Source organism: Protopterus annectens, chromosome 8.part0 (genome assembly GCF_019279795.1).
Source record: "Protopterus annectens isolate FY-2018-M chromosome 8.part0, PAN1.0, whole genome shotgun sequence".
Taxonomy (NCBI): Eukaryota; Metazoa; Chordata; order Ceratodontiformes; family Protopteridae; genus Protopterus; species Protopterus annectens.
The window spans coordinates 1,533,825,152-1,533,851,521 of record NC_056741.1 but is presented as its reverse complement, the minus strand read 5'-3'; the positions used below and the strand labels follow the sequence as shown (position 1 = coordinate 1,533,851,521).

The 26,370-nt window shown below is 35.8% G+C and overlaps 1 protein-coding gene across 6 annotated transcripts in view; it reads left to right on the top strand.

Annotated features, from left to right (window-relative positions):
- Window positions 1-26,370, top strand: part of LOC122809540 (membrane frizzled-related protein) — a 438,477-nt gene that overhangs the window by 183,757 nt on the left and 228,350 nt on the right. For all 6 annotated transcript variants that reach the window (XM_044081119.1, XM_044081117.1, XM_044081118.1 and 3 more), the window contains 2 exons: window positions 3,917-3,981; window positions 4,788-4,933. In XM_044081119.1, the coding sequence (XP_043937054.1) occupies window positions 3,917-3,981; window positions 4,788-4,933 (211 nt within the window). The remainder of the gene's footprint in view (window positions 1-3,916; window positions 3,982-4,787; window positions 4,934-26,370) is intronic.

The following is a 26,370-nucleotide window of genomic DNA, read 5'->3' as shown; positions in this document are numbered from 1 at the left end:
TAACGTGTTTAACTCCCTTATCAATCATTTACATTGAACGTTAAAACTCTAATAATATAAAAGAGGTTATTGAAGTCCTAACTCACAAAGCATCATCTAAGACCAGAATACTTGTGAAATGATCAGCCTCACAAACATATTATGCAAAGTACTGGAGGCAATCTTCAAATAACTTAAACAGACACAGGATATCTTCTTCTCAATGAACTAACAAAGATGTATGTAAATTTCGTATGCTAAACCTGGCAAACATCTTTGATACTGTGACCACAACACCTTACATCAAGCTAGTTAAAATATTCAACAATATATACTTTGATGATGATACCAAACACAAACATAGGGATCTGTAGGGAAATTGATTTATAATAACTTGGGTCTACAGGTCCTATACAAGTTAAAAAAGGAGGAATGCTATAGTCACTATCCAATGTCACTAATGGAAAGCCCTCAAGGCATTGCTCTGGAACCACACATTTTTTTTCAGATTTTAGAACAGACTCCAATGTCTGGCTCACCATGAACATGATTCCAAACACAAACATAGGGATCTGTAGGGAAATTGAGTTATAATAACTTGGGTCTACAGGTCCTATACAATTTAAAAAAGGAGGAATGCTATCGTCACTATCCAATGTCACTAATGGAAAGCCCTCAAGGCATTGCTCTGGAACCACACATTTTTTTTCAGATGTTAGAACGGACTCCAATGTCTGGCTCACCAGATATACAGCTGTCTGCAAAATTGGGTATTGTCCTCAACCAAACTAACACCACTTCTCTTCAGTGGTACTCAACATTACACATGAATGGTGAAATAGGAAGTACCTTGTCTTCAATGACAAAAAATGCAACAGTCTAGTATTTAGCATCCCCACACAACAGCTTTATATACCATTGATGGGCAACAATCAAAAGTTAATCAAATAGTACAAATCTTGGAGACTTTTTTAATTTGATACCCATATAGCCACTGCCATCAACAAATCGTATGGAACTGCCCAGCTGATCCTCTGTGAGGATCAACAACCCTGCCACACAGATAGCTGTCCTCATTTATAAAGCTCTTATCAGATCAGAGATAGAATTTTGTACTGTTTTCTGAAACCTGGTTAGAAATCTTATGATACGGTTGGATAAAATAATAAAGACTTCTCAGGAGAGATGTCTGTTCTATACACGGCAGGGTTATCTGGGTAAACCAGCATTGTACATGGTGATTTTGGAAAAAAAAAAAAAAAACAAAGTGAATTAAAACAGAAGACCGAAGTGGATCTAAAACAAATCCATGTGATACTCAATTTGCTGAGGAAATAAGTGGCAGAAGTGCCTTCTTACTCAGTACTATGAAAATGTAATTATATGGTTCATATTCATTGTTTGCTTTGTTGACTGGTAATAACCAACTTAGCAGGGCCTTTCAGTCTTTATTCTGAAGGCCTACAAAAGTTTCACCTCAATTAACAGAGGTTCCCCTGCCAGAAGACATTTTACACTTAGTTGTAGGCACTTGAAAGGTCTTGCATATCCAAAATTTAAACAGATGTGAAGCAAATTTGTCATTGGTGTTGGCCTCAACAATATGTGTTTACATTCAGTTTGTAAAATAAGGGCTTTAAAAAAAAAAAAAAAAAAAAAATATATATATATATATATATATATATATATATATATATATATATATAAAACAGGCAAATGGCACCCCTTAAAATTAGAAAAACATGCAACAAAAATGGGCCTTTCAAGGACAGAAAAGCCCTTATCCTACAATACTGGGCCTCACAACAGCCATGGATGGCCTATTATCTCCTTATGACACACACACACACACACACACACACATGCACACATATATTAAGTGTTTAAACATTTAAACCGCTTGCATAGCTCAAGACTCGATTCATATTTGCACAACAAATTTCAGAGCAGCTCAATTTTGATGTTATCACACCATGACATCACATCTTTACTGTCAAAAACCCACAACAAAAAATTGTTTCTATTCTGTATATCTTACCAAAGTACATTTCTTTATACTTCTTAGCATCAGCTATATATTTTACCATTTCATCAAGTTATGATGCCATCCAAGAACTTCTGGAGTCTTAATATGTATTTCTTTTAAATAACAGCTGCCCCAACGTTCAGATAGGCTTGCCCTGTCTCAGAAATAATCCATGATGTTTGATGTGAAAGTTCCTAGCACAGCATATCACGCCACTGACCAATGAGGAGTCTCACAAGTTTCATGTCATACAAGGAACATCTTCCTCTGGACCAGTGGCATCTGTTCTCTAGCCTATAATAGTTTTTCCATGCCTCTCCCTAATATTATCCTTAATTTCAACTCCCTAAGCTTTGGTGCTGGCCCTGTATGCAGTCAAAATGTTTCTGCAGCCCAAGTAATCTATATCCATTGGATTAATTTTGTCTTCCTGCTCTACAAACTTAATTCACTTTAATTTCTTATCTGAGCTCAGTTTGATGTGCGTACCTTACTGGTGATATATAAAGCTCTTTGCTACCATAATTTCACCATTGGCTGCTGCCTGTCACCAGAACCATATGGTTTATGATACAGAGGATGGCAGCTTTATATAGCATGTTCTCAAACAAGCTGCATGAAACATGGTGCAGTTACAACTTAAGAATCAACCAAAAAATGCAGTTAATAGGACACTCTGGTGTTGACAGATTGTTGGTAGTTCTCTGACATGCCAAAACTGACTTAAATTAAAGGCAAGATTTGTAAAAGATGAAGCACAAGAGTTATTGTTGAACAACTGATTTCCAGCATTAATTACAAGGTCAATAGATAACAATGACAGCACACTTCTCTTCTTTGACATGACAAGTACTGTGGGGGATTGTAACCCCTCCTTCCCAAACCCACTTCCCATAAACATATTCTGCCTAGGGAACTTACATTTTTGAGTTATTTAAGGTTTGGAATGCATTTATAAAACTGATGAGGAAAGAGGAGGCTACAGTACTCTGTTGTTTCATCTGGAAAAAAGTGTGTCTGGGACACCCATTATTATTATTGCCAATGTTTCTGACATATTGTATAATAATTACTCTTTTCAGAGACCCATTATCCTGACTTTGTATCCAGGTTGCTGCATATGAATACTCTACAAAGACTGATATTAGGGAAGGAACAGATGTGTAGTCTTCATAGAGTTAGAGTGAGATAGCAAGGCAAACGGAAAGGTCTGTACTATATTGACCTAAGACTAGGCAACACTGATGAGCGTTGGTAACATACACTGCATGGTACTACCACATGTAGCTATCCACATAGGACCTTACTGTCACTGTGGATGTGTCCATATTGTGGGATGAGATCATTGCTACTAGGCAAAAAACACTGCATTTCTCCTTGTGCTGTGCAGCAAACATATTCACAGAGAGTAGTGAAGGCTATCATGCATATCTTGGAACATGTGGACACCCTCAACCAACATAGGAATTGTATTAGCTGGCTCTTTGTATCTCTTTGATTCTAGGTACCCATCCTTTATAATGCTACACATCATGCGTATATGTTGCATTCTGGTCCAGTATCACGCCCCCATTTTCTACCTTTTCGTAATGACAGCACTTCTGTGTATGGCTACATTAAGCCTCCAGTCTGACACCATAGCAGATTTCTGTTTTTGTGAAAAGCAAAATATCTTTGGTGTGTGCTTACATCCTGCTGTGCAGAGACCTCCAGGGTACCTTTAGCTAAAGGCAATGCAGAAATGTGGCCATTTAGAACCTGAGAAATACTGATATTAAAAAAAATGACATCTGTTGAAAGACATACTATAATAATATATAGTATGACAAAGACAGGTAGACAAGCATACAGTATTTTTGCACATTTTGCTAACTGCTGTTCAATCATTTTGCTCTTTATTTTTATTCTTAGACTGTGTAGAACATCTGAATAGCACAGAAGGACTACTTATCACCCCAAATTATTCACACCAACAGGTAAGCATAAGGCATTATTTTCAGATGCAATAAGCTACATTTATCTTCTCCAGTTTTGTAGGCTTTTCAGGAATCTGCATAAGTAAACAGAGCTGACCTCCAACTAAATATTCTTATGAAGTATTGTGTTAGACTACCATAAAACTTTTTTATAGCTCTGGACACTATTTGGATTCGAGAGCAGTTGCACAGAATGCTTTCCACCTTAAAAGGAGTGACAAAGTTGGACTTTATTGTTTGAATCAGCTGAGACTGGTATCTATTGAGACATTGTCTTTGATTTTCTTTTTCTGTTCTGTATACTGACAGGTTCAGATTCTACAGAAGTTGTATTTTCCATGCCTGTTTCTGATTATTTGTAGTACTATAATGATCTCAAGATCTGCAAACATTAACTTATTTAATCAATATTAGCTTTCTGTCCTTTTTCTTCCACTGTGCTCCATGCAAAACATATTTTTTCTATTCATGTTAAATCACTTGCAGAATGAATCATAGGTTAGTACTAAGCTAACTATATATATATATATATATAGCCAATTATATATATATATATATATACCCTATATATATATATATATATATACACCTTAACCATTAGGCCAATATATATATTTAAAAGAATGCTGTATTCACAGTTGCTGGTGATTTAGTTTTAAACATAGACTTCTAATTTATGCATCTTCAAGTGTACTGCTGGCAATGTGTACTCTTTCCTTTTTTTTCTCCCCAAGTAGAGTTGAATCCCTATTAAAGGGTATGCAGCCCTGTAAAAAACGTGGTGTATTCTTTCTTTCTTTTCATAGGTGTGTTCATGGTATATCTCTGTGCCGAAAGATCATGTCATTGAGCTCACAGTTCATGTGTTTGGCTTGGAATCTCAGAGGGACTGTTTCAGTTTTGTGGAAGTGCATGACAGTGCTGGGACCAGTGATAGTAGCCTTATGGGCAGGTAAGATGATTAAAGGCTCTATATTCATTTTCTTATTGTTTAAGGGACATTATCAACGTTTACAGATTAAAAGTTTAGAAGTCAAAATGTGCAATTTATAATTGATGTATTCTGAAGAGAATAAGAAGAGAAGAGTGCCCTTGGTGAGAAGTCAGCATTTCCTACCTATGTCTATGTTCATTTCTACTGCTGCTCCAGTTTCCTCCTACATCTTAAAGACATGCTGTAGCTGACCTGTCAATCCTCTTGGTCATACATAGGTGTGTGTGCCAAGTATGCCACGTGTGAATCAGTACAATCCCTGATAAGCAGTGCTCCATCTGGATCAGGCATTATGTTCTCTACCTTACTCCTGTTGAGGGCCAGGATAGGCTCAGCTCTCTCACATCCTGAAACAGTTTAATCATGTGTTGGTAAAATGGAGGAAAAATAAATCAATGAGTTAACTTCCTTGTAATATGTTTTTTAAAATTCATAACCGTGTTGTGAAAAATAAGTGGAAATAAGTATATCAGGTGCATGTAATTATATGGGAGACAGGTGCAGATGGTGACTTTTGCATTCTTCTTCTTTCAGCTTTTCCCAATTAGGGGTCACCACAGCGGATCACCTGTCTGCTCATGATTGGCAGTGGAGTTTTATGGTGCCAAGTTGCCACACCAGCGCCCAACCTTCCACAGAAGGCACACACATGTACGCACTCATACCGAGGGCCAGTTTAGAGTGTCCAATCCACCTACTGCATCTCTTTGGGATGTAGGAGGAAACCCATGCAACCACAGGGAGGACATGCAGACTCTGCACAGAAGGCACCCCAGCCGAGGATCAATATGGAGAACCTCTTGCTGTGAGGTGGCAACCCTAACCGCTGCACCACCGTGGCTGCCCCAGATGGTGACTTTTGCATTAAGAACAAAAAAAAAAATAGCCTTAATAGCTTGGTGAATCTTTATTCCTTGCAGAGTCATAGAAAAACAACCATTTTAAATTCATCCATCCTATGTTAAGATTCAATAATGTTATAAAGGGCAAATCTGAGAGTTAATTAGTTATTCCTTTAGTTAGCTTACTGATTTTTTTTACTCTTTTTGTCATTTCTAGTGGAGGCCCCATGTGATACTTATGAGGGGCAGTTATATTTTCTGTTATGGATGACAAGGAATGTGTAATGGGCACAGAAACAGTGAGAGAGTGAGGAGAGAGAGAGTGGATGCACTGCAGTTTTACATTTGTGTAAAACTTTAAATATAAGAAAATGCTAGTGTTTACCAGGAAATGTATCCAAATGAATAGCAATACCAGTATTTGCTGATAATAAAAATAATCGAATAAAGCTTTGTGTGGCTAGCATAGCATGTACATATGGTAACCCCAAGACATGCTGAAGGCTGCATTTGATGATAGTGGTATGATGACATCACCTGCATGGGGTGAAAGGGCACATAATGAAGAAAAATGGTCACTGGAGCAAGCATTAGAAGATACTGAAGCACAAAACTGCAAAACAGAACTCTGGACAATTTCCACATCCCCATTTATGAATTAATACATTCACTCTACTAGTCCAAATGCAAGAGTCATCAAGAAACAGTAGTCACTCTCACTGTCTTTGATGCTTTTGAACAGATCTTATTTTTTGAATGTTATCACAACTATTTATCTTTGTACTGACACATTTCTGGCACATTTCATTACAACAAACTTGCTGATAATTTTTTTCAGTAGTATTCACTGTAAATATTCAGACATGCTACATCCCACTTTATATAATGCTGTGTGTGTATGAAGTACCTTTACTATTCGTCATCACTGACTTTAAAGTTAATTTATACCCAGTGGCGGCTGGTGACTTAAAATCAAAGGGGGGCTGCAGGAGACAGCTGAATGGGTGGGGTCAATGGGAAGGGATGTAGCCAACTAGAAACGGGAGGAGCTATGCTCAAAACCGCAAAAAATAACTTTAAATATGCTGCCTTTGGTGCCGAACCCTCATGAGAGTCCAATCAAGACAAATGAAGTGTAAAAGAATACAAATATTTCAATGCATTGGCTGCATGACAGCTTACCTAATATCTAGATGGAAACAAAAAGATTGTGAGGCATGAAAAAATAAATTACTTTTTAAATATATTACTGGAATGCCAGTCAAAATCAAGTATAAGAAAAACAAGCAGCCAACTCAAACCACTTCTCCTTGCACTGCAGTTCTAATTATAATTTATATTCAGCTTTATTAAAGTACCAAGTAACATGCTGAAAGTAGCAAATTCTGTGATACCCCTACTTGTAAAAATGTTTCTTATCCAAAAATGACCTGCTGCCTGACAACTATCTACTTGTTTCATGGGGAAAACATGATCAAAGTAAAAAATGAAAAGCAAACAAGAAACAAGCTCAAGATACATTGCTTAAAGGATTACTGTACAGGTTATGGATCACACATGAGTGGCATTCTGTTTAGTTTATGGGTAAAGCCCTCAGAGATCACTGGAAGTCTCCCAACAAGTGTAATGAGCTTCTTAAAATAATGTAATCCTGTCCTTTATTACAAATACTGTCATATGCATTTCAATACCAAACTCTTATACATTATCTAGTTAAGTATTCTCTGCATGGCAACAACAGAAAGGGTTTCAATGTTGGCAGTTCTTTAACAGTATGCTTATTAAAGCTTACTTGCATGTTATGATCTCAGACAAGCTTAACTGATGGTCATTAAAGCATTGCTACTTAAACACAGAGCAACAGGCACTTTGAGTAATAAGCATAAATCAACAGTACAAAAATATGACAGAAACCAGACCATTCTGCAAAATCAAGAACAGATGAAAAGCCACTGCAGTACTTGTGTCTACCTTGGATGGGGGGGATACCCTGCACATTTGCACTGCATAACTCATCCTTGCCTTGCTTGGACACATTTAGAGAGTCACTACATGGGGGAGTGGGGTGCAACAAGTATGTCACAATTTGAAATGTCTTTGGCTGACTGTGATGGCCCTGACATTTAGAGCATGAAATCTGGACAAAGCCATACATAGAAGTGGGACAAAGGTCCAAAAATAAGGACAATTTTTAAATATTGCACTTATAAACTTAAAGATAATAGAATAGTAGGTCTTGCATTAGTATGCATTTTATGAAGGATATGAAATCTAAAACTCAAATGTCTGTCATTATTTTCTAACTTCAGACTTTAATGATTTACCACTAATCTGCAAAAAAAAAAAAAAAAAAAAAAAAAAAACACAATTTTATGAAAAATGGACCAGAAATATGTGATGCAAAAATATAAAACAGCCACAGAATACAGCTGGGAACCTGTCAAAGAAGGGACACTGTTTTTTAATATTAGTACTGCTAACATGAGCAGCTGGCAAAAAGAATCTATATGCATTTCTGAAATAAACATAATCTATAACTCTGATTATTACAGTTATTTCTTAATTGTAAACCCTCCATGTTTTCTTCCAAAATTGCTATTTTGCGGTGGGATTATTAGGGGAAGACCAATATTTTGAGCCAAATTCGGGGACAGTTGAGAGGTTTGGCTATGCCTAATTCTATAAAGCAGTTTATTTGCATGTACCTCTCAACCTGTTAATGCAATAAATCTGGACAAGGCCAAATATATTGGGGGAACATATAAACAGTACTAAAAATTTCTCTTGTATAAACTGAGACAGTTGATAGAATAACAGGTCTTACTTTAGGATGCATTTTTCTGAAGGTTATGAAGTCTGAAACTCAGTGTGTCATTATTTAGTGACTTAATTCCTAAATGATTTTCCAGAAAACCACAAATTTTATGAGGAACAAACCAAAAATAAGAAGCAAAAATCTATTCATTCTGTGAAAATCTGGACAGTTGGGAGGTATTAGTTCAGCTGGGGATGTCTTTGAGTTTGCCACCCTTCCCCCTCACAAAATCATGGTCGAATGGAGCCCTCCCCCCTGCAGCCATTCCAATGATCCATTACTTGGCTATTTCACTCCATTTACCATAAACACTAATGTGCATACTGCTTTACTTCTATGATGATTTGGATTTCATTTGAGAGTTTTATTTTGCATTTTACAGCACAAACACTAAGACATCTGATAAACAAAGCAATGCAGTCTCACAATGAAAACAGGCTTAGCATTAAAACTTCTCTGCCCTTGAAACTCACATTCAATGAAACAGCACTGAAACCCACATTCAAAGAAAATACATTTTGCCAGTGGCAGATAAAGATTAACTTTGGGCAGTTTTCAAATCATAGGCCCCTTGCACATGAAACATACAAGTGCTCTTTGATACACCTTCCTGATTGTACTAAATTATATTCCTTGTACAATACAGTACAGTTGTTAGACGGCATTTTAAATGTATTGTTTTGAACATTTTTCCAGTAAACAATGAAACAAAATGCATGCACCAATGACAAAACTACCCAATTCAGAACATTTCAATCATAAAAGTCTACTCAACCTTCTACAGTCCACCAGTATCAGTAAATATGCACAATCTCTGAAGTAGTAAAAGTCATCTAAATAACTCCACATTAAAGAAATCTGTAACAATGAAGAGGTTGCTGCTAGCAAACAACTTTATATGTCATTGTTTATTCATCTACAAATAAAGTGCCTGTTGCCCTTGAGGAATAAATTGCATATGTTGCATGCATTAAAAAAAATGATAAGCTAGTAATATCGCAATAGGGACTGTATGGCAAACTGATAACAGGTTCATAGTTACTACTCTAGGTATCTTTGCCAAAAAGGACTGCAACATCCACCAACTTTACAACACCACCCACTTTACAACACAATACAGTATCAGCAATGCATGATCTATCTAGTATGGAAGTAGAACCCACAGCCTTCTGCATCAAAAGCAAGTACACTACCTGTTGTGCTATTAACAATGCAAGCAGACTCAGAATAAGCAGCACTAAAGTTTTGTTCCCCTGCAGCTCTCAGCTCCTTGTAAAATCTACTCAACACGCAGTTGTATCTCTGAACTTTGCAGCACAAGAAATCTGGAAAAAGCCGAAATTTATTGGGGGGGGGGGAGACAAAAGCCCAAAAACCAGGGGCACATTTTAAACATTGCTTGTATAATGTTGGAAAGTTGCTAGAATAAAATACTGTGTTACCACCATACATTTCACTGCCACGTCTTTAACCCAGGGGACCCTGTGAAAAACAGTGAGAGAAACATACCACTATGCCAAATCAGCTGTTTTGTGAAAGAGAGGAAGACTAACTTAAATGGCTACCATTTAGTGAATTCAGTTCTCACCATAGCTGTCAACCTCTTGGCACAAAACACCTGAACAAAGCCAATAATGGGGGAATACAGCCCCAAACATATTCGGTGAATTCAGTTCTCAGCATAGCTCTCAACCTCTTATCAAAAAACATGTGGAAAAAGCCAGTAATGGGGGGGAAACACAGCCCCCAAACATTCAATGAATTCAGTTCTCACCATAGATAACTCTTAACCTTAGCACAAAATACCTGGACAAAGCCAATAATTGGGGAATACAGTTCCAAAAATAGGGACAAATTTCAAATATCCATGTTATAAACTTAAACTGCTAGAATAAACACTTTTGTGTTACCATGTACTTTCTGAAGAATATGAAGTCTGAAATTCAAATGCCTGTTATTTTTATAGATTTAATCAGGAAACTAGTCTGACTTGGAACAAAGGACAATTTTCAGCAGAGCAGGAAGAAATGCCAGGCACATCTTTGTAAGATGGGAGGACATGCAGACACCACACAGAAAGCACCCCAGCCAAGAAACAAACCAACAAACCAGAGAACCTGTAGCTGTTAGGCAGCAATGCTTCCAGTGCACCACTGCACTACAGACTTTGCAAGGAAAAATGTAGATACAGAAACCACAGATTTTATGAGGAACAGAACAAATATGAGGCAAAAATCGGAAAGTTTTTTTAGAAATGATGGCGGATAGGGAATTCAGGCCCTTGCCACCTGCATCCAAGGTACAGGGTTCAAGCCTGAGTATCTCTACCCACCACCATTTGTTCTCTTTAGCCACCAGTATATATATATATATATATATATATATATATATATATATATATATATATATATATATACACATGCATTTATACAGGTGTAGTAACTATTATTGATAGACTCAATAACTAATGCCCCTAATATCAGTTGACAATTTGCTATGCATGCTGTGAGCAATAACCTCTGTCTATGCAAAACTCAAAGAAAAAAAAATCTGCTCCCACCACACCCCATGTTACTTATATATACTAATTCTGAAGTGGCATATTGCCCAACCCTGGGAATTGTGCACTCTCATACACCTCTAGAACCATCTACTTAGTCGACCAAATAGTGTTAACTAAAAGCAAATTCAACTATATTTGGCTCTCTCATATGTTATGTATCTATATCTGGATTTATATCTTTCTTTCTACCTATCTATTTATATGTCTATATCTATATCTATCTAGAAATATATATATACATATATATATATATATCTATATATATATATATATATATATATACATATATACACACACACACATATATATATATATATATATATATCTATATACACACACACACACATATATATATATATATATATATATACATACACATAGACACACACATATTATATTTATATATATATATATATATATATATATATATATATATATATAAATGTACTTTAAATTAGAGAAATCACCAATTGTAAACTAGGAAAATGCTGAAGTCAAAATGTTGAAAACATTGAAGTCTATGCACCAGTGAGCATGTACTAAGACACAGCCTTAGTGTAGTACTACAGTCCTATTAATTTTGATTTACTGCTTGTTCATCATCTTGTGCAGATGATGCTGAGATTGCTCTGGTCCCTGTTAATTTGTTTCATTAGCATGTAATTTTTCTTATTATTTCTTCATTAGCATATTCTGCAGCTTATCCTTGTTTTCCTGCTGGGTGTGATGTGCAGAGCTGTTAAATGAATTGAAAACAACGCACTCATCACTGCACAGTGAGCAAATAGGCTCAGCATGAAGTGTGGGAATTTATGAATCTTGGCCTTAATACATCACAAAAAAAACAAAACAAAGAAAGATGTTTAACCCTCTCCACCTTAGCGATACACATTAACCCTAATCATATCCCTGTCTCCAACCCTAATCTGGTGTTTACTTTACAAAAAGCCCTTTCTATTACAATACCACTATACAAGACAACTCGGACACTCACTGGATACACACACACACACACACATGTTACGAAGCTTTCACCTACCTCCGTTTCATGAACGAAGCCCACAATCCAGCCAGCGACCAAACACCTACCTACCTGAAGCCTTGCAATAATCGGATAATCCACAAATGAAGCCAAACACCTACCCGAAGCCATGCACCAGCAGTAATCCATGAATGAAGCCTGCGCAGCAGTGAAAGTCCCACGAGAGCAGCTCGGTCCTCTCCTCATTGGTTCTGCCTGCAGCTACAGCAGTCCGGAGCTCCTCTGTTCTGTGCGGTCATCACTGCACAGATTCCTGGGTATCTCACAGCAGTGAATGCTGGGTACCTCTTTGTCTGTATCCGGACTGCTGATAAAGGCAGTCTGAGAATCGGGACTTGATTTTTTGTTTTACAGATTTTTTCTTTTTTTTTTTTTGTAGGTGGGAGGGCTGCAGTCCAGCAGTCCGATAGCATGGGCCACCCCTGTTTATACCTGACCACATGCATATGTCTTGCTGATTAATTATTGGCGAGAGGATACCTACAGCCTGAAAGAATGGCTATTTGCTTTTGTTTGGGAGTCTTCTTCTTAGCTCAGAATTGTGCCTTGTTTTTTATTTTTATTTATTTATTTATTTTTTTGTGGGTGGGTCCCTTCCTGAAAAGCTGGAGAATTTTTTAGATATGAGAAACTGCTGTTCTGTTTCAGTTCGGGTACATTGTTAATTTTTCTTTCTGTCTGCCATGAGACAAAATCTTTTGCAACACCCTCCTACACGTGTTGGAATAGTTATGTATTATTTATATTATGCAAATAGTGTGCATGGCTTTGGGATTACTTTGTTGTATCTCTGATTGTCATTTGTTTATTTATTTATACTTTGTTGACCAGGTTAGTCTTACTAAGCCAATAGTCCCTTTTCAAGGGAGACCCAAGGAGGTATTCATTCTGATTAGGGGACATGAGACCAGAGAACTGGGAAACTTTCCCTACTATCTTTGATATGTCCCACAGGATCTTTTATATGCACCTGAGCTACCATCAACTTAGGCAGACAGGTCCTCAGTTTATCCCGTCATCAGAAAGATGACCTTTCTAGTTCTAATGTGGTTCCTGGGATGATTTCCATTAAATTATCAAATAATATAAATGGTCTGAATAATGAAAAGAAAGTATCACATTTCTGGTGTCTAATTAAAGTATTTTAAATCAATATTTGGTTCATCCAAGAAATTTAGATTATTGCTGATGAGGATAAAATATTTAAAGGGAGGAAATACTTCTTTTCTATCTCTCTGAAGGAGGTCAGTGCAGCTGTGTTGCAGCATTTTTCTTCACAAATCCTGTAACTGGAAAGATGCTGTAATTTGTATGTAAACTAAAGGTAGATGTATTATCATTTAAGGAATTATCAGAGTGATTATAATATTTTCAGGCTTCTTTTATTGCTGATTCAAGAATTTGCTGATTTTTTAACAAAACTGAAAACTGAGATTTCTAGGTGAGACCTATATTTAATGTCTCATCCAAAAGATGGTTCCTGCGGTTCACACCACCTCAATCACCCAGCATCTGAATTGATAATAAAATATAAATCCAGGCACTTGGTGTTGGTACAGAATGCTTTGCATCTATCTATCTGTTTATCTCTCTATTTATCTATAGTAGATAAGTGAATTGATAGACAAGCATCATTTGTCATTTATGGTCTAGTTAAAAGCATTGCATTTAGTATAAAACAGACTACAACAGACCTCCTGAGGGTATCCATTTGTGATGTAGGTAGCTTGGGTTTGGGAACAAGCCTGGAACACAGGAAGTGTTGTCCAGGTGAGAGTAACCATTTGCCAGCTTTTCTTTTCCAGAAGTGTAAAATTCCTATCTAGTCGCATGACTTCCAGTATCCGAGAGGGGTCCTGTAGGTATAACCTCTGCTTCAGGGAAGGAGGAGTGACATATATTTAGGGGCATGAACTTTACAAGACTAGTGTAATTCAATGAGAAGTGAGAAGGAATGATGGAACAGGAGTTCCTGAAAGAGTATGAGCAACTATTATAGCTAGATTTCAAGGAGTATACCAAAGAAGATGGGAGTGAAAAGGAGGCTTGTAGAAAATAATCATAGCTTAAACAAGCTGCATAGGTAAATGAAGGAAAATAACTGAGAAATATACATTCTGTTGTATTAATATACTCATTTAAAGTAGTGTGTGTGTGTGTGTGTGTGTGTGTGTGTGTGTGTGTGTGTGTGTGTGTGTGTGTGTGTGTGTGTGTTTGTTTTGCTCAGTATAATGTGGAATGTATAGCTAAGCTGTTGTTTAACTCTTTTGGTATTTGATTTTGATTAGTTTTATTATTGACTTTAATACGTAGACTGTTACACCTGGATGCTGAATAATGCATATGCAGGTTGGGTCTTTTTGTTTTTTTCATTCTACATGCTAATTTCCATGTCCAGTATTTATATATTTTAGTTTGTCATAATCATATAGTAAATGTTATTGGTAATTACTTTTTATAACTATTAGTAACCTTACTGTTGCATTTATATAATGTTATTTAAATGTTGCTGGTTTACTCAATATGAGGAAGCCATTTCAGTTGTAAGATTCATTGTATTCAATGCGCTATCAATTACTTTCTATAACTGCAAACTTTATCTTTGCTGGATTAGTATTTTTTTTTAAAACCAGTATTTTTGCAAAGCTGGAACTTAAATCAAACTCACGTTCTTACTGATAGATTATAATATCCACAAAAGTACAACCACATCATTTTGAAACCTGTTGACTGTATACATAATTTATACTACTGTTTTGTAAAACTCTACTTGGAAATATATAGTTTTAGTCCAAGTATAAGATGACTCATCACTGATGTAGTTTAGTGTAGATGTGTAGGAACTGTGTGAAATAAACTCAGTACTAGACCTTCAAATCCCAAAGACAGTACAAGTAGTGTTTTAGCAAAATTTCACAGTTGAATAATCCAGTTCTTAATGTCAAAACATTTTTGGTTCCACCTTTGTATTCTGTTACTGGAATGCATTAGTTTGTTAACTAATAATTACTAAAATGTCTTTCGGCTTTTTCTGGTTAGGGGTCGCCACAGCTGAACTCTGGTCCACTAATGATTGGCAGTGAATTTTACGGTGTTGAGTTGCCAGCCCAGAGCCCAACCTTCAAAAATGCATACCCACACATGCATGCACCTACCTGCTTGTCTTTAAATTCACTTTGACCACGGGGAGGACTTGCAGACTCCACACAGATGGTGATCCGGCTGAGAATCAAAAAGGAGAACCTCTTGCTGTGAGGTGACAACACTAACCGCTACACCACTAATAATTACTAATTGGGCTGAACTATTTTCATTACTAATTGCAAAACACTGAAATGTTTTCATTTTAAGTAAAATGCCAAGGTTGTCAATACTGTGGAGATGAAAATTATACAGCATCTAATACATGGGCATAGCTGTCATTTTATAAGATAGTGTTAGTTCATGCTTTATTTCATTTTTTTCTTTTTGTGGGATTGACTTATTGGGAATATTTGTTGTTCATCATATATAAACACAATGGTTGATTTCAGTGGTAATTTATTTAATTAGCTGTTAATAAACAGTACTTTTCTAGAAGTACCACATGTAAATGTAAATTAAAGTAAAATGTTGTGCTGCAAGTGATGGTTTCATAGCTGGATCTTTTTATGCTACCAAGCATGAGATTTGGAATACTGAAATCATGACTATAAGCTGTTATGTTATTATGTGCTATACTTCATTTAGGATATTCATTACTTGTATATTATATTAATGAATAAAAGGGACAAGCCAGTTTAATTAGTAAAAAAACGTTATTTTATATAAGTGAGTTGTTAACATTCAATACTAGCAGTTCTGACTACGAACCACTGATCATTTTAGAAACATCTTTAGTTTCACATAAGGTAAATGTTGTCTGAGTGTGTTGTTATTATTATTGTCTTCAATTATGTTTATGATAAATGTTGAATGTTTGTTGTTCTTGACTTAAATATGTAGTAAATAAGGTGTTAATATCTATTTATTTTAAGTAAGATTGTTTATATTTGTGTTTGATATTGTGAGTTTTCCTTATATTTGATATGCCATTGATTATTCCGGATTATTAGTAGTAGGGAAGGTTAATCTTTGGAGTAGTAGATGTTTTTAGAAATGTTTGGATTTATCTTATTGACTAAAAACTTTAATAAAACTTTAATAATATTTTAAATAACATTTTAAGCTGAGATTTTATCCAAATTTGTGGTAATGAGTTGGTAGGCTATTCTCCAATATAGGTAAGTAGAGTGCTATATTTATTATTATTTTTTAGTTTATTTATTATTAATTTATTTGGAAATTAGTTGGTTAGGCTTTATGTTTTTAATCTGAAAAGGTAAACCTGGTTAACATGCTGGAATCTTAATATGAATAATAAATTGCTGTCTGAGTTTAGGTGTAGTATCCTACCTACTGTTAAATCATTGCTAAGTTAAAGATGTTTGTAAAATATTATCTTAACTACATAACTAGAAAGAATGTTACATTCTGTATGGTCATGGAATATTTTTAAACTCCTTTATTAAATTATCACTTAAGACATAGACACACAAACATTAATAGAAAAAAGTAAACCATATTAACATTTTCCATTTACATACATTATACGTAACATATTTTTCCTTTATAGCTGTCATCAGTCCACGATTACAGAAATTGTTCACTTCTTGCCTCCCTTAAACGTCACTCCTCCTCCTCCTGAATTTTATTCTGCATGTATTGTTCCCATAAACTCCATTTATTTATTTGAAATTTGCTTCTTCCCTTTTCAGAAGATTCCTCTTTCATTTATTTTCTCTCTTTTACAGTATTGAATACTTCAAATACAGTTGGATTAGACTTTGATTTCCATTTTCTAATAATACAGATTTAAACTTAATAAGGATTTACTGTGCTAGGCAATTTGAATCATGTGTCCTAGTTCAGAAAATAATTTCCTTACTTAGAGTTATTTGCTCCCCCAATATTTCTGACAGAGTACTCTTTAGGGAAATTTTAAAATCTGTCAACTCATTACACTTCAAAAACATGTTTCCAGTTAATACTTTCTTCCCCATCATGCGTCCAGCATTTGCTATCTACCTTAGGGCAAATTCATTGATGTCTGCTTGAAGTATAAAAATATCTAAGCAAACACTTCCTTGCAGAGATCCTAAAGTTTATGGGCTTAGTTGCACATTTGGTAGCCATACATAAGTCCTTCAATTTTTTATTGTAAATATCTTTTCTAGTTTCCAATCTTTTCTAACCTCTTCTGATATATTCTTGTAATTATCTTGCAGTATTTATATGCCCTACTGATTACCCCTTTTTAACAGCAGCTTCTGTTTTAAATTTGAGTAAAAACTGTAGTCCTCTTTTTGCTTATACTCTGATATTGATTTCTTGAAGGGAAGGCATTTTCTGTCCTGCAGTCCAAACTTATTCTTGGCCTCATCTTACTATATTACTTTTCCCCTTCTAGTTATTTGCTCCCAATATGTTGGTTCATTTGTCAGTTTCCTCCAGTAAATTACACCCCCCCTATCTTGCCTATTTTTCAATACCCAAAACTAAAGGAAGAAATCCAGTGCCAAACAACACAAAAGGGTGATAGCTCAAAAAAAAAAAAAAAAAACACAGGTGACAACTCAAAAAAAAAAAAGCCTACAACAGGCACTGTAAGAGGTCCAGAGCACACCTAGAAGTAAAGGCAAAAATAAACCATTTATTCCAATACAATCCTTTAACATGTTAACTGACTCATTGCATTTTCATACCTATACACAGCACTTCATCAGATATCAAACAACCTCCCTACAATTCTTTAAACTCACAGTTAATTAACTCTAATTGACAAATCACCTTTAAAACAATTAGGAAAAAGCAGTTTCAGAATAACTATTTTCAAATCACTAACCCAAAGCCATCCCAACAGTTAATACATTCTAAGAAATCTTTAAACATATTTATAATACATAAGTAAACACGTATTAAAAATACAAATTTCTTCCTACAATTCATGTGAAAAAATGTACAGATTAACTTTACTATTAAATGTATTATTAATGATTTAGTGTGCACAGTAGAGGAAGAGAGGGGGAAATATGATTGTATTAAGAGCAATATAGAAGAACAGTAGAAGTAGAGGGGGAAATATGATTGTATTAAGACCAATATAGAAGAAAAGTGTTCTTTTCTAATCAAAAAGAAATATAAAAAACTTGAAAGAGATAGGGTGGAATATAAACAGGGGCATTGTTACCCTAAGCCTAGAGCCCCCAGGGATTCCCCTTTACAGTATGACTGGGTTGTTAACACACCCTTGAATTATGAGGCTTATGACTGACAGAGGAGGGAAGGGGAAGGTATTTCTATGAGAATGACTGAGTCACACAAACACTATGACAGTAATAATCAATCTGACGTTGATGACCCTTTAAAATTTCCTCCTATACAGAAGTTGGAAAGGTTAATGAACATGAACATAGTTTATTACAATTACAACAACATGGGGAGGGTACTGCCTGACAGCAAAGCTTGAAGGGGATATTGTTTATTAATGGCAATAGAGAAGCTGTGTCTAGGGAGGGGTCCTTCACTAGAAAAGAACAGATTTTGCAGGATGGTTACAAATTTGCATACTGCAATTTTAACATATTTAATTATAGTTGTTGTGAAGTGAATAAAATATATTTAAGTTGTTTACTAAAGATCTGAAGTTCATTCCTAACAGGACGGATGATATTAGTAATGTGGTAATAGATTTGAAACTATTTATTAGGAAGAAAAATCTTGAACTTATATTCTTAGAGAATTCTTAGGAGGGGATTTCAGGAAAGATGCTTAAAATGAAAAGCACTTTCAACCCACCAATCAACACCAACTTAAGAATTTTGAAAATGCAGTAGAGAAGGAGCTTAGAAAAGCTTTGCACCATAATAAAATATTCCCTAAGCTCCCTATAGAAGAAAGCCTTTTATTGGAAGAATTGAGAAATAATAAACAAATTAAGGTTATGAAGCCAAACAAGGGGGTGGGATAGTATTGATGGATAATATGCTCTATGTTAGTAAAATGATGGACATTTTGAAAAAGAAAGACAAATACTCTAGGGTTTCAAAAATGTGGCTTACTACAAAATAGACTTCAATCTCAAGAAATATTTATTGGAAGTTATGATAGATAAGGACACATTTAATTATTTATAGATAGAAAGATCTACAAGCCCATCTATTTTTGAATATACAAAGCCCACAAGAATGTGATGGATCTCCTACTTAGGTCCATTGTGGCCGCAAACAGGTTGAAGACTTAACCTTTAGTGAAATATCTGGATAATAAACTAAAGAAGATATGGACTGAACATACATAGATCTTAAAAGACCCATGGGATTTCCTAAAAAGCATTACAGCTGAATTATAAGATGAGGAGTTGATTTATGTGACAATGGATACTATAGACGTATTCTCTGTTATAACACATGATGCTGGGCTTGAATGATTTGAAGAAGCCCTAAGGGAAATGAGAGGCCTGAATGATAATGAATTTAGGGTGAATGTAGAATTAATGGAGTTGGGCAGCCACGGTGGTGCAGTGGTTAGCATTGTCACCTCACAGCAAGAGGTTCTCCAGTTTGATTCTCGGCTGGGGTGCCTTCTGTGCGGAGTCTGCATGTCCTCCCTGTGGTCGTGTGGGTTTCCTCCGGGTGCTCCAGTTTCCTCCCACATCCCAAAGACATGCTGTAGGTGGATTGGACACTCCAAATTGGCCCTAGGTGTGAGTGTGTGCATGTGTCTGCCTTCCATGGAAGGTTGGGCGCTGGGCTGGCAACTTGACACCGTAAAACTCCACTGCCAATCATGAGCGGACAGGTGATCTGCTGTGGCGACCCCTAACCGGGAAAAAGCTGAAAGAAGAAGAAGAAGTAGAATTACTGGAGTTAGTGCTTAAGAATAATTTTATTCATTTTGATGGTGAATCTTACAAACAGGAAAGTGGGGTGGCAATGGGGGCATGTTGTGCCCCATCTATGCAAATATTGTACTACAGGTTTGGGAACTGAACTTTGGGTTTAATTCCCATTTGTTAAATATTTAAAATACTATAAATGATATTTGGATGGTATATATATTTTTGTAGTGGTCCAGAGGAAATAATTAGAGAGTTTATAGAGTATGTAGGTTCCATCACTGACTTTCTCAAGTTCACCTACAACATTTCTAAAGATTCAGTGAATTACTTGCATCTAAATATACAGAATGTTGAATATCCACAGGGATTTAAATCCAGGGTATATCTGGAAGAGATGCATTCTAACTCTTACCTTTACCATACTAGTGCCCATCCTTACAGGCAAAATTAAGTATTGTCAAAGGACAATTCATTAACGCATCAAGAATGACTACTAGCTAACAAATTTTTAGCAATGAATGTGCATTATTAAAAAATATATTTCTGGAAAAACAATATCCATCATTTCTGGTAGAAGAGGTGTAGAAGGAGTTTAAGGAAGGTAGAAAAGACAAATTTGCCCCTATTTTAGGGAAAGAATTTGTGTTTTGAAGGTGATAGGCAGGAGTGTAAAAAATACAAAGGGGCCTTAGTTTTGAATTACAACTGTGAAGCAAACCTTATTAAAAATATTATTATGAGTAACTGGGAGAGATTTGCTAGCTTTTCAGATCTAGACACAATTTTCAAGCACCCTATTAAATTTGTAGTTAAAGGATGCAACATTAATTACATTTCAAAGCATGATAATTATAAGCGCAAGGTTTTTAATAAGAGAAGAGTTGGTACATTTATGTGTGGAGCTTGCGCTCAGTGTCCATTTGTGTCAAATTGTGAAACTGTATATGTTAAAAGGAGGGATAAATATATAGGGGCTAGGACCTTCATGAATTGTGATAGTGTAGGAGTAATTTACCTTGCCTTGTGTCAAAAATGTGAAGCATTTTATGTAAGGAAAACTTAGCGCAAGTTCAGAAGAAGGATGTATGAACATATGTATGAAAGCAGGAATAAAGAAGGTACAAACATTTTATTCAAGCATACCTAAGTTGTAAGCAGGCAACATTTACCTTTTTTGTATTAGAACAAATAGTTCAGGACCCTAGAGGCGGACCACGGGAGACAAGGATAGAATATAGGGAAATATATTGGCAACTTTTTCTTCAATTCAACGGAGTCCCTGGTTTAAGCAAATATGTCTCCTTGCCCCTGTAGTTAACCTTAGTGCAGCAAGATTATAAAGTTTTTCATTATGTCTACATTAGGGCATAAGGGTGTTTATTCAAATGTTTTAATTTGACTTTTTAGTACAATTTACTTCATTAAGACACTAGATGGGGATAGTGGTTCATGTTTTAATGCAGATTGAATGTATTTGTGAATATGTTTATATTAGCTTATAACATTTCTTTACATGAATTGTATGAAGAAATTTGTTTTTTTGTTAATACATGTGTTTATTTATGTATTTTAAATACATTTAGAGACTTTTTAGAATGTTTTAACTGCTGTGATGGTTTTGGGTTAGTGATTTGAAAATTGTTATTCTGAAAATGCTTCTTCCTAATTGTTTTAATGGTGATTTGTCAATTAGAGTTAGTTAACTGTAAATGTATTTGAAGAATGAATTGTAGGTAGGTTGTTTGATATCTGATGAAGTCCTGTCTATAGACACAAAAATGAAGTGAGTCAATTAATGCATTAAAGAATTGTATTGAAATAAACAGGTTATTTTTGCCTTTACTTCTGGGTGCTTTCTGGACCTTGTAGAGTGTCTGTTGTTTTTTTTCTGTACCCCTTCTTGCAGTCATCCCCAGTGGCAAATCTTTCTCTGTTCCCATGTTGGCTTTTTAAGAATCTGCATCTAAAATCCCACTATCTCCTTATTTCATTCATAGGATAAATTTATCCTGCTTAACCCTTTCCATCTTCCCCTCCCAGATAAATTCCTTCAATTCTTTATTAGTTCTTGCCCACAACTTCTACTTTGGTTGATAAAAGTATGCCTGGCCTGTATATAAATCTAAAGGGACTAAAAACATTTTTGCTTCTTATATCATATTATCCATATTCATAAAAAAGAGCTTCCAGCTCCTTGGTTTTTATATTGTCCTTTGTTTTACTTCTTCCCACATATAGTTGAAATAATGGAAGCCTTTTTAAGCCATATTTCTAAAGACTTCACCTTATCATGTCCCAACAAATGTGGTATTGCTGAACCAATTCATGTATGAGTACATCATTTATGGCCAAAGACTTTGTTTTATCTTCATTAATCGTATATCCTGAAAAACTTGAATCTTTCAAAATGTTCAACACTGAGATGTCCTTTCTAGATTTATCGAGTACAAAAACAATAGCCAACTTTTCTTGATTACCATACCAATTAATACTGTCATGGAATCATAAAGTAAACAAAATTAGGACAAGTCTAAGATGTTTTTCATGTATAATATAATATTGTGTTCCATATTATAGAAATGCATATGTTGTATGAGTCTCGGCTTGGTCTTAAACCGAATTAAACTGGTTGCAGGTATAGCTAATTCTCATAAGGTAGGAGTCATAATTAATGTTAAAAATACTTTCAAGCAACCTGATATAAGCATTTCCAATTGCAGTTTGGAAGATAGGTACTACTGTCTGGCTGTAAAATATCACCTCTCTGTAAAGGAAATGTGATTATTATCCATATATGTACTCTATTTCACTTAAGTAGTATTCATTGTGAAAATTCTATATATCCCTACAAACAGTTATAATACTTTTCTCATGTGCTTACATCATGGACTGGAAATTCATGCATTTTTCTTCTTTCAAATGCCACACCTTCAGTAGTTTTAAATACTATGCTTAAATCTAAATATTTATCTGACTAATCTGAAATGCAGTTTACAATAGATTTTGACAACATTTTAGAAATATAAGAAAATTTTAATTAGAGGGTCAATCCTTTTCTTTTGGATCTGCCTAAGAATTTAACTTCATTGCTGAGTATTTGACTACTTTGGAGTAATATGAATAATTCTTCATTATTTTATTTTATTTCATCAGATACAGCAGTTTTAAGATAACATTTAATTAGTAATGCCACATAAATCAACAGGATCTAGATTTTAAGAATAATTTAAAATGGTTCAAATAACTAAAATTATAAGACCAGAGGTGATAGACTTCATGTAGAATATTACAATGGAGGCTAGTTATGCTGGGATAAATCAGCAGTTGAAATTATTACAAAAAAGATGGGCTAATTTCTACTGATAGAGATGATGCTATTAACCGTTTTACTCCAGAATATTCATAGTGATGTAAATCATGAGCTATCTCATAAATTGATCATTTATTTAATAATTTAAAAGTTCCTTCTATTTCATTTCAATTTATGGACAAATCAAAACATCAGTTTACTGAAAAGTTAATCAGGACTATCGATAAAGTTGCAAAGAATAATGAGGTACCTAGTGTAGATGGCTACTTATTTATTTATTTATTTTTTTTTACAAATTTTCTTGAACAACTCGGTTATTTTTTTTTTGTGCCCCCAAAAATCTTGCCAAGTGGATCCTGTGCCTTTGTCCAATTGGCAAGTGTTCTAGTAGAATGATATTCTGGTATTTAGGGGCTAGGCAACAGCTTTATGGTACATTCATTCCTCCTTAGCTGGCTTACCTCTCGACCTCCAAGAATAAGAATCCTGGACTAAGCCAAACATAATAGGGGAACAAAGAACCACAATCAAGTTTTGCATTAACATACATTTTCTGAAGGATATGAAATCTAAAACTCAAGTGTCTGACATTATTTAGTTATTTGAGTCATTAATGATATGCCCAAAAACACAAATTTTAAGAGGAACAAATCATAAATATGAGGCAAACTTTTGGACAGTTGAGAAGTAGTTCATAGGTGAGAGTTGGGTAGTAGGGAGTAAGCCAGCTTGATGGCCCTGGGGGCAGCCTACCTTGTTACGCCCCCCAATGGCTCCTCTGAGCCTGCAGTTGCTACCTCATCAGGGAAGCATACCTGTGCATACTTGTTCTCCTTTGCTATGTATGGTAAATGCACTATGTAGAGTGGACTCAGCCTGGTTGGAAGTCCAGTGGGTGAGCAGATAGTGCTCCTGCTGTCACCCATGTGACAAGCTAAAGCTGCCTTACTCCCCAGAGGATGAATAAGCCAGCAGCAACTATTCACTCCCATCCTTCTCACCAAATCTTATAGGCACCCAAGCTTCTAGTCAAACTTGGGTTACAATGCAGTTAGTACTGTAGGACATTAGCCCTCTATGTCATGGAGCTGTATAAATTGGTTAACCTATGATTAAAGCACACATACCCCTATATGCATGTGTTTTATATGTAACCGTATGTATGTATGTGTGTGTATATATATATATATATATATATATATAGAGAGAGAGAGAGAGAGAGAGATGCATGTGTTTTATATATAATAGAGAGAGAGAGATACACACACACACACACACACACACACACACACACACACACACACACACACACAAATACTGTGTGTATCAGCAAAGTGGAATGAAGCTGATGGCAGATTCTTATACAGACACACACATACACACACACACACACACACACACACACACACACACACACACACACACACACACACACACACACAAATACTGTGTGTATCAGCAAAGTGGAATGAAGCTGATGGCAGATTCTTATACAGACACACACACACACACACACACACACACACACACACACACATACACACACACACACACACACACACACACACACACACACACACACACACACACACACACACACACACATCACACACACACACACACACACACACACACACACACACACACACATATTGTGTGCATCAGCAAGGTGGAATGAAGCTGATGGCAGATTCTTATACAGACACACACATACACACACACACACACACACACACACACACACACACACACACACACACACACACACACACACACACACACACACACACACACACACACACACACACACACACACACACACACACACACACACACACACACACACACACACACACACACACACACACACACACACACACACACACACATATTGTGTGCATCAGCAAGGTGGAATGAAGCTGATGGCAACAGGCAGGAACAAGTATTTACTTGCTGACTTTTTATTATCTGGTAAGTCCAACTGGTTAGGTTCCCAGTTTCAGCCGAAGCCTGGGGAGAAAAGTTCCAAAGTATTACAGAAACATTTTAAGAACAATAATTAGACACGACCTGACACACTGTTTATAAATAAATATAACTTGTAAATAGAGAGTCAGGGGAGAGAAACTGGTTAATGTTAGGAAGTGAGTGAAGAAAGGGGAGTAAGGAGGTATAAGGTTTGAATAGGTACTTGTTTATATTTAGGGATGTAGTCTCTCCTGGGGTTGAGTAATAAACAAGCCAGATTGTGGCAAGGACGTCTTTGGTGTTAAAGGACTGAATGGAGGGTATTAATCTGATGGATACAGGTAAGGAGTTCCAGGTCTTAGCAACATGGTATGGGTACAGACCATGTGCAGCTGATTTGATAGGCTTGTGGACAGACAGTAATTTTTGGTCATTGGATTGTAATGACCAAGTAGGAACATGGTTATGTAAACTGGTATCTAGTTCTGAACAAGCAGACTGATGCTGGATAATTTTATAGGTGGTACGAAACTGTGTATATGTTAGTTGATGGGGTAGTAGCAAATAGAATGCTGGGGACAATTCCTGGTAGGATACATTCCAGGAGAAAAAAACATAATGATTTCACTCTGTAGAGCCCTGCTAAGGCCACACCTTCTGACAACTGTATGCAATTCTGAAAGCCATACACAAAGAGACATTTGGTGGCTAGAAAAAATTCTAAAAAGATAATTGTGATGGTGCAGATGGAGATCTCTTCTCACTGAGAGCAGAAGAAATGGGGATGCATGATATTAGTGCAGAAGGTAATGTCATGTAGATGGTCGTACCGAACAAGAAGGATATTGAGAAAAGAGGCGGCACTAGTATCACACTATAGGGAGTAACTCTGTTTTGCATCTCCAAAATAACTTTTTCACAGGGAAGGTTGTAGACG